The sequence below is a fragment of the Tupaia chinensis genome, unplaced genomic scaffold (assembly GCF_000334495.1).
Source record: "Tupaia chinensis unplaced genomic scaffold, TupChi_1.0 Scaffold000185_1, whole genome shotgun sequence".
Taxonomy (NCBI): domain Eukaryota; kingdom Metazoa; phylum Chordata; class Mammalia; order Scandentia; family Tupaiidae; genus Tupaia; species Tupaia belangeri.
The window spans coordinates 3,892,103-3,909,817 of NW_006159660.1; the positions used below are offsets into that span (position 1 = coordinate 3,892,103).

Here is a 17,715-nt window from a genome sequence, read left to right on the forward strand (position 1 = left end):
GACTTTCCCAACAGTCGTATGCCTAGGACTCGGATGGCACTGACTCCCTGCATAGGCCACTTCTATTTCTCTGCTGTTACGGTATTAATGCATTTTAACCTTAATTCACAAAATGTGACCAACATAACTAGAATACATATAAACAGGAAACACACTAAATGATTTACGTATTCTGCTAATAACTGACCCAATAAACATTTCTTTCTTTTCTTTTTTTTTTTTAAAAGGTTTTGCAGCACAGCATGTGAGCTCTATAATGGGATGGCCAAGCCATAATCCCTTCACTCTCCTCCTGGGATTTTGGATTCTGAGCATGCATGCACACACCACCAGAGTGATTATCAAACTGTCAGGCCTGGGACTCAAACCACAAAGCTGGCCATGTGGGATCCAGCACCTTAACCTCCATGTCACTTGGAGGTGGAACCACCCATCATCTCTTTTTAAAAAAAAAAAAAAAAAAATGAAGAAAGTGAAATAAAAAATTTGCAAAAATATTATCTAAAGGCTAATCAGAAGTGGTGAATTTAATTTCGATAAGAAATTTCTTATAGGAAAAAAGTAAGTAGCTTTTAAAAAAGTTATTTCAGTATTCCTGTGCTTAATAATCAGAGTATACATCCCTTATAGCACCTAAAACGCATGAGCTGAGTTCAAAACTCAGAAATTTAAATTGAACATTTTGGGGTTTTACTCAACTATTACATTAAATTTGAAAGGCTCAGAGATTACCAAAATTTTCAAGAAATATTATTCCATATAAGTTGAAACAATGAAGCAATAAAACCAAAGATATAACTAAAACTTTTATTGCTGGAAAAGGAATAAAGATAAAAGAAGAGGGGAACCAGCAGTTAGCGTAATGGCTATGTCGCTGGACTCCCACGTAGTTGGACCGTGGTTCGCATCCCGGACCCGGTGGCTTAAAACTCACGCTGGGCGCGTGTGCGTGCGTGCCCAAGATCCCGAGAGGAGAATAGAGAAGGGAGTGCGGCGTGACCATCCCCCCTGGGGGGTGATTTCTTGCTTTCTGTCTCTATATCTCTCTCTGTCTGTCTGGCGAGCACAAGTGCCCTATTGAGAGAAAAAAAAAAAAAAAAACCTCTCCAAGATAAAAGAAGAAAGGAAGGGAAGGACGATGGCAGGGCTAAGGTAGAGGCACTGGTAGCAATCGGCAAGAAAAAGAGCTTTAGCTGCCACCTACCCAGGAATGTTGTCACGGAGACATTAAACAGGTGGTCCTCATACTCACCCTGTCCTTTTTGAAAACATAATACCAGAAGAAGAGCGGCCCAAGTCCAAGCAGAGCTCCTAGGAGTGAGTTCTTAGGAGTGGGTCTGAAATTGGGATAGATATTTGCTGATCTTGCATAGGTCCAACGAATCAAGGCAGGATCTTCCTAAAATTAATAAAAATCGAAAGCTACAGAACTTAAGGGCCATATTGAGAAACAAACACATCAGGACTTTTGTGAAGGATGATAGGAGACGACATTTTTTGTTCTCTGTAACAGATCAGGGTAGGCTTTGAATATTCCTAAATACAGGGCATAGCTTTCATTTCTAGTATTTTTTGAGTAACTCATGATTCTAATTAAATCCTTCAGAATTTACAAGACTTTCTGTATGACCGTGCACTTTTTTTATTTAAGAGGTAAGAACCCTAATCTTTAACCTGTCAGAGAAGCCACTTTTTTCTCCTTTACCATTTTCACCTGTTCTTCTCTAGACTGTTTTTAGCTTCACTCTCTTTCTCCAAGTGCGACCATGTGAACCCGATGAAGACACACAGATTTCGCACGCTCTATCACGCTCTGTATTTTGTTTCCAGGACACTTTCTAATGTTATCTCCACCTTGGTCTTTCCAGGCTACAAATAAGCTGTAGGAAAGTGATGGGTGACTTCAGTACGCTAACTCTGAACTACACATTTTTTAAGCTGATTTGGTAGATATTTTGAAAGCAAAATCAGTACTTTACATACCATTAAGTATTGTGCAGGAAGGTTAAAACTGTTGTGAAAGAACAATAATCAGACTGTCTTCAGGAAAAAATTATCCATTTTATTTATATGAGAATAACTATTTAAGAATAGCAAATCTACTCCAAACATATAAATGTAATCAGCTAAAGTCCCAAATGATTTTAGAAAATTATTCTTGCCAATTAACTGATAGGTAGAAATGAGCAAATAAAATCAGATTCAAGACTTTAACACAGGATATGAACATGCCAGGTCCTAACCAACACCAAAAAGTCATGATTAGTAGAACTTAAGTAATTGAAATGGGTCGCCCATAGTCATATTTCAAGTCAGAATTAATTACTGCAATTTTACCCTGGGATAAATCAGCTGGAGCTCAGAAGTAAAGAAACCTATGGTGAAAAGGTTTCCCTTCCTTTTGATCAGCCTGAAATCCTCATGGGTATGGACATTGGCTACTAGACTCAAAATCTCCAAATACCCTCTGCTGCCCTAGAAACTACTTATCATACCACATTAAAGTGAAAGCAAACCCAACAGTGTTCTGTGGCACTGTTATTCTTTTTTGTTTAAATTATTTTATTTAACTTTATTATTTATTTATATTTTTTAAATTTGACCAGAGAGGGACAGAGCAAGAGAGAGTGAGAAAGCAAGCCACCAGGTCCAAGACTCGAACTGTGGTTAGCCATGTGGGAGTCCAGCACCCTTAACCACTACACCATCTGCCAGCCCTTATTATTATTCTTATACTGCAAACATAAACAATAAAGACGACAGACACAAAATGTAGGTTCAAGGGCATGTTTGAACTCAATACTGAAAGGATAAATACATCTATTTCTATATTTATCCCTTCCACTACAAAAATATTTCAATGGCCATCCAATGACAGACTTTCAGTCACCTCTCCACACTTTAAAACCTGCAAAACAGACACTTCATTTTATAAAAATACCGACAGCCCCATAACCACAGTTCACTGAGCCTGATACTGTCATTAAAAGAGGTTCCAAAAGACATGCCATGGGAGACAGTTCTCCTTCTCTGACATCACTCAACATCCAGTGCACTAGTGGCAGCATTTGAAGGTTAAATATGCCTTGAAATCATTTCTTCACTTGCAGTGCAGGCCCCATACCAGCTTGGTTTTCTCCCTAACTCTGTCCTCTCTCTCTCTCTATTTGCTCTTTTCCTCCTCATCTCCTAGTCTCTTAATGTTGGACCTTGGGTATGGCTGACCCTTCCTATCTACATCCACTCCCTTGACGATGTCATCCAGTCACGTGACTGTAAATATCTATCTACAGGCTGATGATTCCCAAAATTAGACCTCTAGACTTAGACCTCGACCTTGAACCCCAGGCTAAATACTCAACCACCTGCTCAATGCTGACATATTGTCTAGCAGGCATCTCAAATCTCACATACTCCAAACCACTTCCCCATATTCCATCCCACCTCCCTATCTGTTCCTCTTACATTCTTCTCTTAATAAAAGGCAACTTCACTTTTCCAGTCATTCAGGTCAAAAACCTTGTAGTCATCCCTGCTTCTTCTTTCTTTCATATGCCATGTCTAACCTGCAGGCAAACCTGGTTGGCTCTACTGTTTTCAATACATACGCAGAACCGCTTCTCACCACCTTCACCACTACCACCCTGGTAACCACCCTCAAACAAGAGATTAGATTACTGCAAAAGCCTCCTAACTATTTAATAGTCCCCCTGCTTCTGCCCTTCCTTGCCAGTCTATTCTCAACTAAGCAGCCAGAGGGAGAGCTTTGTTAAAACATTAAATCCAGACTAAATGACTCCCTACTCCATAAGCGGACTTACAATGACCTACAGGCCTGGTATGATCTAGCCCCAGGTACCTGTCTGCCCTCTTTCCACTCTGCCCTCACTTTCCCCACGTTAGCCACAATGGTCTCTTCAGTACTTCCCTGAGCTAACCAAGCACACTCTTGCCTGAGAGCCTGTGCACGTGCTGTCCCCTGTGTAGAATGCTACTTTCCCAGAGCTCCAAGGCTAGCTCTCTCACCTCCTTTGTTTTCTATCTTTATTCAAATGTCATCTTCCAATCAAGGACATCCCTGGGCCTATCTAAAATCACAGTTATCCACTCTCCTTACTACATACATACAGTCACAATCACTGCTTTCCTTTTCAAATCACTTATCACTCACTAATATGTTAAATGGTTTAGTGTTTTACATTTATTTATGACAATATCTGTCCCCCCCACCCCACTCCCCAACCCTGTTGTAAAGAAAGCTCTCCAAGGACAGAGATTTTTGTCTGTTTCATTCTACATTGTTACCTTGGCATCTAAAATAGGCCCATGATAGACCCTAAGCAATTACCTAATTGACTGAATCAATGATTCTTAAAAATCAGGCATGAAGGAGGCCAGTAGGTGGTACGGTGGTTAAGACACTGAACTTCCACATGACAGATTGTGGTTTGAGTCCTGGGCCTGGCATCTTGCTTTCTCATTCTCTCTCTCTGTTGAGTCACGTGCCCTATAGCAAATTAAAAATAAATAATAACAATAGTAAAAGTAAATAAGTAATTATTTTTCCTTCACTTTAGGGCGTGTGCTCTTGCCAGAGAAAGAGGGAAAACAGTGAGAGGGAAATTGAGAAATCACCTCCCATGGGGGATGGCTACACCATAATCCCTTGGGCATGCACGCATATGTGCCCAGCATGAGTTTTAAGCCACCAGGTCTGGGACTCAAGCCACCACAATCAGTTATGTGAGAGTACCGAGATGTAACCGCTATGCCATCTGCTGGCCCCAAATAAGTAATTTTTAAAAAAGAAAAAAATTAGGCATGGGAACTTACATGTACTGTTTAATAAATGATTGTATCGGGGGCTAGCGGTAGCATAGTGGTTAAGGCACTGGCCTCCTACATTGCTGACCACAGTTGGAATCCTGGACCTGGTGGCTTGAAAATCATGCCAGGTGCATGTGCATGTATGCCAAAAATCCCAGGAGAAGGAATTGCAGTGTAACCATCCTTCTTGGGGGTTGATTTCTCACTTTCCTTCTCTCTGTTTCTCCCTGTCTCTCTCCAGTGAGCACACATGCCCTGCAGGAAAACCTTAAAAAGAAATCAATTAAAAAGTGTTGCAAAGTTGCATGGTTTCTAGGGAATTTTTTTTTTTATTAAAAAATGATCATATCACATACTCATTTTATTAGCAGAACAACCAAAGAGGCATGTATTATTACTTCTACTTTACATATGAGAAAACTGAAACTGTCTTGTGTATCAAAACTGGAAGATAAAAGGTCTGGTTTAAACCTCAGGTCTGTCTGACTGAGGCCTTATTTTTTACTTTTTTTTTTATCAATGTCACACTACCTAGCACATCAAACTCAGTCACATATGAGTGTGTAGTGTACATAATTCATGTATCTCTGCACTTTTTTTCTAAGTAAATGTACTGCCCAGAAGACACTGGGTTACATAGACCAGCGCTCAAATTTACTTGCTAACTGTGTATTTTTACATGAGCTACTTGTCCTTTCTATGTTTTGTCTTCTCATCTGTAAAATGGGAATAATAATAGAGCATAATTCACTGAAGAGTTGTGATATGTGAATAACATTCAGAAAGAATTTAGCATAGTATCTGGCACACTGTAACTTTCCTTCAATTCTCACACCTTCCAAAAATTCCTAGAGAATACCAATGCAACTGTTCAGAAAAGCTTTTGAAACATCGTATTTGACACATTTAGATAACTCTTGTGCAGAAATCTAAAAACACTAACAGTGTTTAATAATAATTAATAATAACTATTAATGTATGGGGCACATATTATGTGCTGGGAACGTTACCCAGACTATCTCATTTAACCCCATAAGTCTATGAAGAATGCACTCACTTCCATGTGAACATCAGAAAAATAAAATTCAGAGGGGTTAAGTTACCCAAGGTCATAAAGCTTGTAGTGCTTCGAGGTCTGATTCCAAAGGTCAAAGCTTCCACAAGTTGCAGGGTCTTTAGAAGATACAGTAAATTTACTATACTTCCACGAGGAAAGAGCAGTATCCTCATGCAATGTGAAATGTAGAACATAAATTTTCAAATACATATACACACGTATTGTGTATAAATACATATATGTAAATATAAAAATACACACACTTTTCCTGAACCGGTATTACAAGCCAGACACCACTCTAGGCCAGTCGCAGGCCTTCTATCACTCAATCCTCACAACTGCCTCATAACAGAGGAAGTACTGTATTGTGCCCATTTTTCAGATAGGAAAACTGAAGCTAAGGGGAGTTGAGAAACTTTCTCAAGATCACCCAGGCAGAAATGACCAAGCCAGGCTTCAAACCTCGTTAGGTCTGAGCCCAGAGACCGTCCTCTTGACCACCACGCTCTCCTGGCAAGGTCAAAGGGCTAATGATGCGGGCGGGTTACTTCCTGGACCTGGAAGAGGGCCCATGTCCAAGATGCAGATCAGGAAAGGTGGTCGCCGTCCTGTCCGGTCCCCATTGGCCATTCTGGGATGTCCATCCTGAGGGAACCTCCCGGCCTTCCCACCCCACCAGCCCCCCCACTCACGATGAGCCCTCGGCGGTTGGGGTCGTTGTACTGAAGCAGATACTCCCGTTTAAGCCGGGATCGTATGGCCAACCGCTCGGCTTGCGCCTGCCGGGTTTCCGAAGATATGTCGTATTCGGACGGGTCAAGGGTAGTGGGCAGAGTGGCCAGGCGGGACTGCTTATACTCCGGGAACGACATCTTGGCTACCCGGCGTACAACTGCGCCTGCGCAGCTCTGGGGTCCGCCCCCCCACTTCAGGCTGACCTTCAGCCTCTGGAAGTGCGCCTGCGCGTTATTGAGAGGTCGGTGAAGGAGATCAGTTTCCTTCACACGCTGGCTCCGGCCAGGGAACCCGCGCATGCGCAACGTGTTTTCCGCGCCTACACCTTCTTCCTCCCACCTGTCCCTGCTGCTGCCTCTCAGCACCGGTGTCTGCATAGGTGACCCGAGCGTCTGTGAAGCTGAACTCTGTGGGACTGGCTGTTGAGTCAGAAGTCCTGGTTTTCAGTGTGGGTCTGTCCAAGCTATGTGACTTTGAACAAATCACTTAACATCTCTGAGATCCCTTTTCTTTATGCTAGACTTGACCTCTATTCTGCCCACCTACCAAGCTATTGTTGAGAGTTAGGTAAGCGAATGAATAGGTGCAGGAGTGCTCTGCAAGACATCATTTCCATCCAAGAAAAAGAGAATATTACTGCATCAGGTCCGTACAACATAAGTATAAGCTTCTTTTTCATAGGCACAAAATAATGTGTAATAGAATGATGCCGTAAGAACTGTGTCGCCTGGCTGACGGCTGTAGGTCAGAAATAAAGGCCTGGGAAGAAAGAATATTTTAGTTAAAATTCTGAAACCTCTTACCTAAAATCTTGAGCATTCTTCAGGTGCTAAAACACATCCTAACAGATAGGGAAATACACACAAGTATTGTATCTTACCGTAAAAGACGACCTGGGAAGAAAATGAAGGGAACCTGAAATGAAACCTTCTCTGTCCCTACAGTCCTCGTGTCCACACTACCACCAAGAGGAAAATCAACTTCAAGTAAACAGCAGGGTTTGGGTAGCAATAAGTCTTTCCTCAGGGGGAAAGAAAATGTCAACAGTAGCTCCATAAATGGGGCAAGGAAAGCTGGGTCAAGAGAGCTTTAGCTGGGACCAACAGTTAGTGTAATGGCTATGTCGCTGGACTCCCATGTAGCTGCCCGCAGGTCGAGTCCCAGACCCGGTGGTTTAAACTCATGCAGGGTGCATATGCATGTGTGCCCAAGATCCGGAGAGGAGAATGGAGTAGAAGGGATTGCAGCTTGGCCATCCACCCTGGGGGGTGATTTCTCGCTTTATGTCTTCCTGTCTCTCGCTCTGTCTTTCTGGAGAGCGCCAGTGCCCTATAGCGAAAACCTCTCAAAAAAAGAAAAAATTAAATAAATAAAGAGCTTTAGTTTGGCTGGACCATTTAGGGACACGTTGGTATGTGGAAAGATGATTGCTAGGGAAGAAGGGACCTAGGAAGTGTTGGCACTTGAAGTAAGAAGGAATAGCACTGCTGTCAGATTTACTCAGCTTTGTAATACTGTTTTAAAATATTTGTTAAGCACAAGCCGCATAAAGCATACCGCACACTAGTCAGTCTTAGTCAATCTTCTAGGCTCATCACTGGGAGAAATATAGAAGAAATGGAAAACGTGGTTTTGTCTTCCACGAGCTGACAATCAGACTGTTCTGAAAGAACAGGCAGAACATGATATTATCTGCAAAGTAGTTTAATATCCAAATGAATATACAGCAAAATAGACTCACGAGAATGCAGCTTAGAGAATGCAGAAAAAAAAATTGAGACAAATTTCTCACACTCAAATTTTAAAAGAACAAAAATAAATAAAATTCAGTTTTGGTGAAAGGTGTTTTGAAATACTAAGAAAAGGAAACAATATGAAAAACAGGACCAGGTTGTAAAGTTCTGAAGTGATCCAAAAGAAGTTTCAAAAACCTTTTGTTTATAAACTAAGCACTGATCTAGAAAGAAGGACATATACAAAGAATTTTAAAATAAAAGAATACAATGACTAGGTTAAAAAAGATTTCTTAAGGTTATGAGAGAGAGGAACAGATAGAGACTGAGAGAAAGACAAAGAGGGAGCGAGAAACTTCATCCATGCAAAATACTTGGATGAGTTAAGGTGATCATTCCCACACTTACCTGATTACCATAAAGATTGCTTAGGATGACTGTTGAAAATGTGAAGTATTTTAACTCTTAATTTCTGTTCCATGCTTGGAGAGCACAAGGGGAACACAAGGGTCTGTATTTTTTTTTTTCCAATTTCTTTGGGGGAGTCTTAAAATACTGCATGCTTGGGAAACATGAAAATGAGCACAAGAGGTCATCCTTTCCCCAAATCATGGGTACCAGAAAAGGTCCTCTTAGAGCGAGTCCAATTAAATGAAGACCTGGATTCATAATGGAAGAAAAAGACTTGATTGGGACTCTCTCTTGAAAAAATAAATTAACTGAAAAATCATGGAAGTGGATTTAATCTTACAATTGACATATTTTAAGTTACAATTGTAACTGCTAATAATGCTAAATTAAGTATTAATTCAGGGGGATTTGATTTTTTATATGGCTCATTAGCCTTTATTTTGCATTTTATTTTTGCAGCAGGGTCATATTTGCAAAAGTTTTAAAGGGCTTTATTCAATTTCCCCAAGGCTCTCTCTTAATCCCTAATCAAATCTTTTAATCAAATGATTTCCTTTTGAAGCATTGATGTCAGTATCGTCCTCAATTTTCTCTTTTTCGTTTGTTAGCTAGGTCAACTCTGTGAGATCCTCCTTTATCAATGACTTTTCATGTGGATCCAGCAGTTCAACAACATCTCTTTCATCAAGTTTACGAAATTCCACATCTTTTGCAAGATGTTCAGTTTTTCACATAGATTTTACTATAGATTTCTATGCCATTTGAAGGCTGGATATTTCTAAACAAATAGCCAAGACTTTGATAGAGGTGGGTGTGGGCACCAGGGTTAACGGATTGCACAATTTTAGTGATACCAATTTCACAATTTGTCATTTCATCAGTGAATATTTCTTTTTTTATTGTGATTTCTGATTTGCATAAAATTGTACATCTTTGTGAGGTACAATATTGTTTCTCAAAGCATAAATATGGTATCTAATAATAAAATCAGGAATATAGATATATTCATCTTATTTGGCATTGAACATTATAGTATGTTGTGCACATTCATCAATGAATATTTCACATTTTGAAGACTTTCACTCCTCTAAAACTCTCCTAATACACTTTATCAGGATTTATTAGGACATAAACTACAAGAACTAGGTATATGTACTTGTGTTTGGCTGGAAGAGGGGGATGAGGTGGTGACATACAGAAATTGAGTGCAAATGTGCCAGGGTTGGGAGGAGGTCAAACTGTGTGAATAGAGCAGGGCTTACAGGGAACAGGACTTGGTCAGGTTGGTTACAGACTCTATGAGAAGGGAGAATCAAGAAAAGACTGTATTACCTTTCTTTTCCTTGTGTAAAAACAATATTATGAAATCATTGTTGTCTGAAGAGATGAACAAAGCAGAGCCCAGCAAATGAAGTAATGCTTACACCACTGGACACCCACATGACCGACCATGGTTTGAGTCCTGGGTCCACAGTCTTGAAACTCACGCCAAGCACGTGTGTGTGCATGTCCAAGATCCAGAGAAGAGAATGGAAAAGAAGGGATTGCACTGTGGCCAGCCGCCACCCACCTGGGGGGTGGGGAGGCAATTTCTCGGTTTCTGTTTCTGTCTCTCCAGTAAGTACATGTGCTCTATAGCAAAAATTTCTCTAAGGAAAAAAAATAAAGAGAGAGATGAATAGAGTATATGCAGCTGAAATAAATAGAAAAAAATAATAGAGGTATATCAGGAAGTTAATGAATATAAACATTTTATTATTACTCTGGATTTTGTGATGTTTGTGTTTTACATTTGTAATTTATTGTGGTTTTTCTCATTCGTACCAAAATGTTAATTTAATTTTGTATCTTTTTCTTCCCAAAAAAGTTCCCCTTTCTTCTCAAATTATATAAATGTCAAGTCTCATCTAAGTGGCAGCTTCCTGTTTGCCAGACTTATAAAGGCACTCATTAAGGGAGAAACAGCTATATGCATGGATTTAATTGGCAAGGAAATCCAGGACTAATGAGTAACAAGAAAAGTCATCTCTTTGCTTATATAGCCACCCTGGGACCTTGTCTTTCAGAATTGAAATATCCAGCAATCCTAAGGGAAAATAAGTAAAATCCTGGAGTTTTCCAGGTCCCATCTTAGCTTTAGTAAGCCACTTTCTCTTACTTAGCTTCTATTCTTCCTCCAAGAGATGATATTACTGTGTTAGTCTGACACTGTTCCATGTAGGTTGTCCCAAAGCACATGGAGGAGGTTGGCTTACATTGTATCCAACTTGTCTGTGGTTCTGTTGACTGAGTCATTGTCCCAATTAGTCATGACTAAGACTGCACATCTTTTTTCACCTACTAGGTATACCTAAGACACAGAAGGTTATCATATTTAGAAAAGATCCACATAGAACTAATTTCTTCAGAAATGGTATTGTATCTAACAGGTACTTTGTTTTTTTTCTTGTTTTGTTTTGTTTTGAGAGTTTTTTGCTATAGGGCGCATGCACTCACCAGAAAGACAGAGAGACAGAAAGTGAGAAATCATGACCTGTCCGTGACAAACATACATTATTTTCTCTATGTTTCCTTTTTTTGGCTTCTTACATAATTTATTATATCATTAAAATTATAAATAGAGATCAGCAGTTGCATAATAGCTAGTCACTGTATTCCCTTGTAGTCGACTGTGGTTCGAGTCCCATACCTGGTGGCTTAAACTTACGCCGGGCATGTGTATGTGTGTGTGTGTGCCCAAGATCCCAAGAGGAGAATAGAGGAGAAGGGATTGTGGTATGGCTAACCCCCCTTGGTGATTTCTCTTTCTGTCTCTCTGTCTCCCTGTCTTTCTGGCAAGCGCATGCGACCTATAGCAAAAACGTCTCTAAAAGATAAAAGTTAAAAAAAAGAAAAAACAAATTATTATAAATAATCATATGTATGTTATTATGTAGATTTATATGAATACATTCATAATCTGTTTTATCAGTTAATAATTTTATATAATTTACTAATGCTCTTCTATTTTCTATATTTTTCTATTACAACTTTGTATTATAATAAATTCTGTTATTTCATGGGTAAATCTCTCCATTGTATTACAATTTTTAAATTGTCTGTAGCAATTGTTTAAAATTGTCTTAGCTACTTTTGTGCCTCTTCTTTTTCAGGTGAATTTTAGAATTAAATTGTTGAGTTTCATGAAAAACATTCATTGAGATTTTGATTTGAATTGCACTAAATATATAGCTTGATTTAGGCAAATGGACACCCTTACAATGTTGCATTTCCCCATCCATGATCATTAGTGACGTCTCCTTTTACATCCTTCAATCATATTTTGTAACTTTCTCCATAAAGAACTCTTACCTTAATTCAGACAACAAGCTATTTTAAAGCTGAGGTGTGTCCTGGCGTGTTCAGGGAAGCTATGCTCTAAACTCCATCTCCTAGACGCCCAAAATATTAAGACAAGGTAGGGCGACCTCCATCTTTTCTGTGTCTCTGGCTGTCTGTCTCTGTGTCTGTCTTGCACTCTCTCTTTAATTTTTTTTTTCTTTTTTAAATTTTTCAACCACTTCTCCTCACCTTGGTCATTTTCTTTCACTTGCTGATATCAGGAGCCATTTTAAAGCTGAGGTGTGTCCTGGCATAATTGATATCCCAGAAGGTGAGGAAGCTAATAAGGGCATTGATAATCTATTCCATGAAATCTTGGAAGAAAACTTTCCAAATCTAGAGATGCATTCAAATATCCAGACCCAAGACATACAGGGACCCCTAATAGAACCCAAGAAGATCTTCTCCAAGGCCATAGCCAGACTGGCCAAATCTACAGACAAAGGCAAAATACTAAAATTGGCAAGAGAGAAACATCAGGTTACTTCTAAAGATTATCCAGTCATGTTAACCTCAGACCTCTCATAAGAAACAATGCAAGCAAAGAAAGAATGGGAAAATATATTCAAAGTGTTAAGTGAAAAACAATTTCAACCAAGAATACTATACCCATCAAGATTATCTTTCATATGGAAAGGAAGGATAAAAACATTCTCAGATAAACAAGACCTGAAAGAATTTGTCAATAGCAGACCCACTCTTCAAGAAGTTCTGAAAGGAATGCTCTACCAGGAAAACTAAAGACACAGAATATAAGAGGACAAAAGGCACCAAGAAAATGACCAATTTAATGCTAGGGACAAGAAATATCAATAACAACATTGAATGTTAATTCCAAGATTTAAACAGAAAGATTAGACCACAGTAACACTGTATATTCAAACAGAATAGAGTTTGAACATAAGACTGAAATTGCAAAGTAGAATTTCATGACTTTTGAGTAAAACATTACTGATTTCTTTTTTTCACTATGCTTTGTTTTCCCAATTTAAACATTTTACTTTCTTTTGAGTTGTTGATAGGTTCAGCAATTTGTTAAAATATTTTTCTTGTTTGTATCTTTAAATGGAAACCTGAGCTTTTCTTCCTTCCTGACCCCTCTTGAACTGAAAATATTTGGGAGTATTCTTAATTTGTGGCAGAAGGGTTATTTGCATAAGTTCAATAATGCTTGTTGCATTGAATCAGAAGTTGTAAATACTCTTTATTGGACAGAGCTTTGACTGGAATGTCTTACCTGAAGATTAATCAGAAAACTATGGAACTAAGGTGGATCTCAAGTAAGCCAACAAAAGCTCTTAGAAAAATGGCCTGGCACCATTGATAGCTCTGCCTGGCAGAGAGGATTAGAGAAGATATATAAAAGAATTTATAACATAAAATAACCTGGACTTTTCCAGCCCAGCATTGTAATAAGTAGAGATTGCATAAAAGCAACTGCACCAGAGGATTATCTTGAAAAATACTTTGAAGGAAGAAAAAGAGACTGATTTTTGCTAGCAGATGGTATATTACAGAATACTTAGTAGGCAGGGCTAAATTGAGAAGGTTTATGTGTGACTAGTGTGCTGGGCATTTGCTTTTCAACAATTTGAGAGTTGACATGTAAATATTTTCTCAAAAAATATTTAAAACCCTACTGTCTCTGTTGTTATAGGGTCACAAACAAAATTATACAAAAATATAAGAAATATTTTGAACATTATCTTTAAAATTCAGTATTCTGAAATTTTGAAAGTTGTATATTAACTGTCAAGAACTACAGAGTACTGGACCAGCAGTTAGCATAATGGCTATGTCACTGGACTCCCATGTAGTCGACTGTGTTTCAAATCCTGGACCTGGTGGCTTAAACTCACGCCAGGTGCATGTGCATGCGTGCCCAAGATCCCGAGAGGAGAATAGAGGAGAAGGGATTGTGGTGTGACCATCCCCCGTGGGGGGGTGATTTCTTGTTTTCTGTCTCTATGTCCCTCTCTGTGTTTCTGGCAAGCGCATGTACCCCAAAGCAAAAATCTCTCTCAAAAAACAAAAACAAAAACAAAAACAAAAAACAAACAAACAAAAAAACTATGGTGTATGAGCAGAAAATTTTTGCTATATAAAGTAAATGTGGAAAAATGTAAAAATAAATAAATAAATGGAAAAAAGAAAAAATATATATAATTAGAATATATTAAAAAAAGAACTCTCATCTCTTCATTAATTTCTGGTACATTGTAGATTTCATTGTTATCTGTCTGTTTTCTAGCTGCATTTTCTAACTGGATATTACTGCTATATGGCAATGTCAGTGATTTTCCTAAACTAGTTTCTAAGCTAGTGCTCTTAAACTTTTTAGTGATCTTACTAGCTTTTCATACATTCTTTTGGATTGTCATATGTAGTCACTCATATCTTGTGCAAATAGCAGTTTAACTTTTCCTTTTCCAAATCTTGTACTAAGTTTTTTCTCTCTCTCTCTCCTATTGCACTAAGACTTCCATTACAATATTGTGTAGTAGTGGAAATAGAGGGTCTGTCTTGCTCCAAACTTTAATATGACCATCTTCTTTTCTTAGTAATATGTATTTAAGTTTCCTCCATGTCTTTAAAGAGCTTGATAGCTCATTTCTTTTTCTTTCTTTTTTTTTTTTTTTTTTTTTTTTTTTAGTTTTTGCTGTAGGGAGTATGTGCTGACCAAAGAGAGAGAGAGAGAGAAGAGAGATATCACTCCCTCCTTAGAGTCGGGGGATGACCATACTGCAATTCCTTCTTCATTCTACTCTTGGGATGTTGGGCACCAATGCAAATTGTCATGATTAAGCTGCCGGGCCTGGGGCAGGAACCACACTGCTGGGCATGTGGGATCCAATGCCTTAATCTCTATGACACCTGCTGCCCCTTAGTTCATTTCTTTTCAGTGTTAAATAATACTCCAATGCTTCGATATACTACAGTTTATCTATTCACCTGATGAAAGACATCTTGATTGCCTCCAAGATTTGGCAGTTATGAATACGCCGCTATAAACATCCATGTGCAGATTTTTGTGTGGACATTAAGGTAAAAGTATGCTTAGTTTGTAAGAAACTGCCAAACTGTCTTCCAAAGTGGCTATACCATTTTATATTTCCATCAGCAATAAATGAATATTAGTTGTTCCACATCCACATCCTCCCAGAATTTGGTGTTGCCAATGTTCTATATTTTGACCATTCTAATAGGTCTATAGGGGTGGCTGATTGTCATTGTAGTTTGCTTTACCTGATGACACACGATAGGGAACACCTCTTGATGTGCTTGTTTGCCATGTGTGTGTGTGTGTGTGTGTGTGTGTGTGTGTGTGTATGTATATATATATATATATATGTGTGTGTGTATATATATATATGTATATGAATATATGTATATGTATATATGTATATGTGTATATATATGTGTGTGTGTGTATATATTTTTAGTGAGATATCTGTTAAAGCCTCTGGCTCATTTTTAAATTGGCTCTTTGTTTCTTTGTTGTTGCATTTTAAGAGTTCTTTGTATGTTTTAGATAAAAGTCCCTTATAAAATGTGTCTTTTACTAATGCTTTCTCTCAGTCTATAGTTTGTCTTCTCATTTCTGGACAGTGTCTTTTTCAGAGGAGAGGTTTTTAATTTTAGTGAAGACCAGCTTAGCTTTTTTTTTTTTTCTCCATGGATCATGCCTTAGTTGTTGTATCTAAAAAAGTCATTGCCATATCCTAGGCTTTCTATGTTATCTTCTAGAACTTTAATAGTTTCCTTTTACATTTAGGTTTGTGATTCATTTTGAGGTCATTTTTGTGAAGGATATTAGGTATGTGTCTAAATTTAGTTTTTGCATGTAGATGTCCAGTTGTTCCAGCACCATTTGATGAAAAGAGTATTTTTACTCTATTATATTATCTCTCCTCCTTGTCAAAAATTAGTTGACTATATTTATGTGAGTCTATTTCTGGGCTCTTTGTTCTGTTCCATTGATCTATTTACCTTTTCACCAACACTATTACTGAACTAAACTAGGTACAGACCAGGTATACCATCAGAAAAGCCAAACTCTTGTCCATGAGGTTTGTCAAGGAAGAAGATTTTTATTGTTGTGACATTATCTGGGAGATGGCTAGGTTCGCTCAAAAGACCATTTCCCATTTCTCTAAATATGTTCAGGGATAGGGTTTTATAGAGAAGTAATTCCCACCACCCAACATTTCAACCAGGTCTGTGTATGCAAATGAAGAATTGAAACTTGTGTAATTCTGATTAGTCGACACAAGTAATAGTCTCATTGGTTCACTATTGAAACCCTACTGTTCTGATTGGTTGCTTTACTACAGCCAGCATCTACACTCCTGTCCTATGGTAGATCAACCTCAGGTCCCTCAGCCTCTTAAGCATATGTGCCCTTCTAACAAACCCACAAAATGGCAATTAGCATAAGATCTCTCCCTTCCAGGCTAGTTCTGACCAGTTACAATATACAATATCATGATTATTGTGGTTTTATGGTAAATATTTTATTTTTTTTTCTTTATTCATGATACAGCATGTGGATGTGCACATGAGAGTAAGAGAGAGAAAGAAGCACTCTCCAGTCTGGTCACATAACAATCTCTTCCTCTAGTCCTCTAATCTATCAAATCTTGGTCACTCATGCATGTGCTCAGTGTGTTTCAGGTCAACTATGTTGGGAATTTGAACCATATTGCCATTGGAATCCAGCTTTTCTTTCTCTTTTTTCTTTTTTTGGAGAGGTTTTCGCTATAGGGCGCGTGCGCTCGCCGGACAGACAGAGAGACAGAAAGCGAGAAATCACCCCCCAGGGGGGATGGTCACGCCGCAATCCCTTCTCCTCCATTCTCCTTTCAGGATCTTGGGCACGCACGCACACGCGCCCGGCGTGAGTTCTAAGCCACCGGATCCAGGACGCAAATCACGGTCGACTACGTGGGAGTCCAGCGACATAGCCATTACGCTAACTGCTGGTTCCCAATCCAGCTTTTCTTGAGCAGCACATTACCACTGCACCTCAGAGTCAGCCCTGCAGCAAGTCTGAAAGTCTGGTATTGTCAGTCCTCTAATTTTGTTCTTCTCCTTCAATATTATGTTGATTATTCTGAGTCTTTTTTGATTCTCCACATAAACTTTTTAATAATTTTTATTAGTGATAGAGTACAAAACCATGCACAACAGAGAGAGGAAGAGAGAGAGGCAACCTCAACAGGATCTGCCATGCTGCCATCTCCCTCCCACAGCCTTCCTTCTGGTCGGAATACCAAGCAAGTACAAACACATGCTTTAGGCCAACCTGGAGATCCAAACCCATGGTCTACTATGTGGTCTCCAGCACTTCAGTCCTGTCTGTCACCAGCTGCACCACTAGATGGGGCTCTCGGGAACCAGCAGTTAGCGTAATGGCTATGTCGCTGGACTCCCACGTAGTCGACCGTGGTTCGTGTCCCGGACCCAGTGGCTTAAAACTCACGCCGGGCGCGTGTGCGTGCGTGCCCAAGATCCCGAGAGGAGAATGGAGGAGAAGGGATTGCAGCGTGACCATCCCCCCTGGGGGGTGAT

At 39.1% G+C, this 17,715-nt stretch overlaps 1 protein-coding gene across 1 annotated transcript in view; it reads right to left on the minus strand.

Moving 5' to 3' along the window:
* NDUFB4 (NADH:ubiquinone oxidoreductase subunit B4) overlaps positions 1 to 6,804 on the minus strand; it is a 7,704-nt gene extending 900 nt beyond the window's left edge. Inside the window, exons 1-2 of the mRNA XM_006146706.3 lie at positions 6,577 to 6,804; positions 1,253 to 1,399 (exon numbers count right to left, since the gene is read on the minus strand). Coding sequence (XP_006146768.1) covers positions 1,253 to 1,399; positions 6,577 to 6,756 — 327 coding nt within the window. The 5' untranslated portion in view covers positions 6,757 to 6,804. The remainder of the gene's footprint in view (positions 1 to 1,252; positions 1,400 to 6,576) is intronic.
* Positions 6,805 to 17,715: the final 10,911 nt, after the last annotated feature.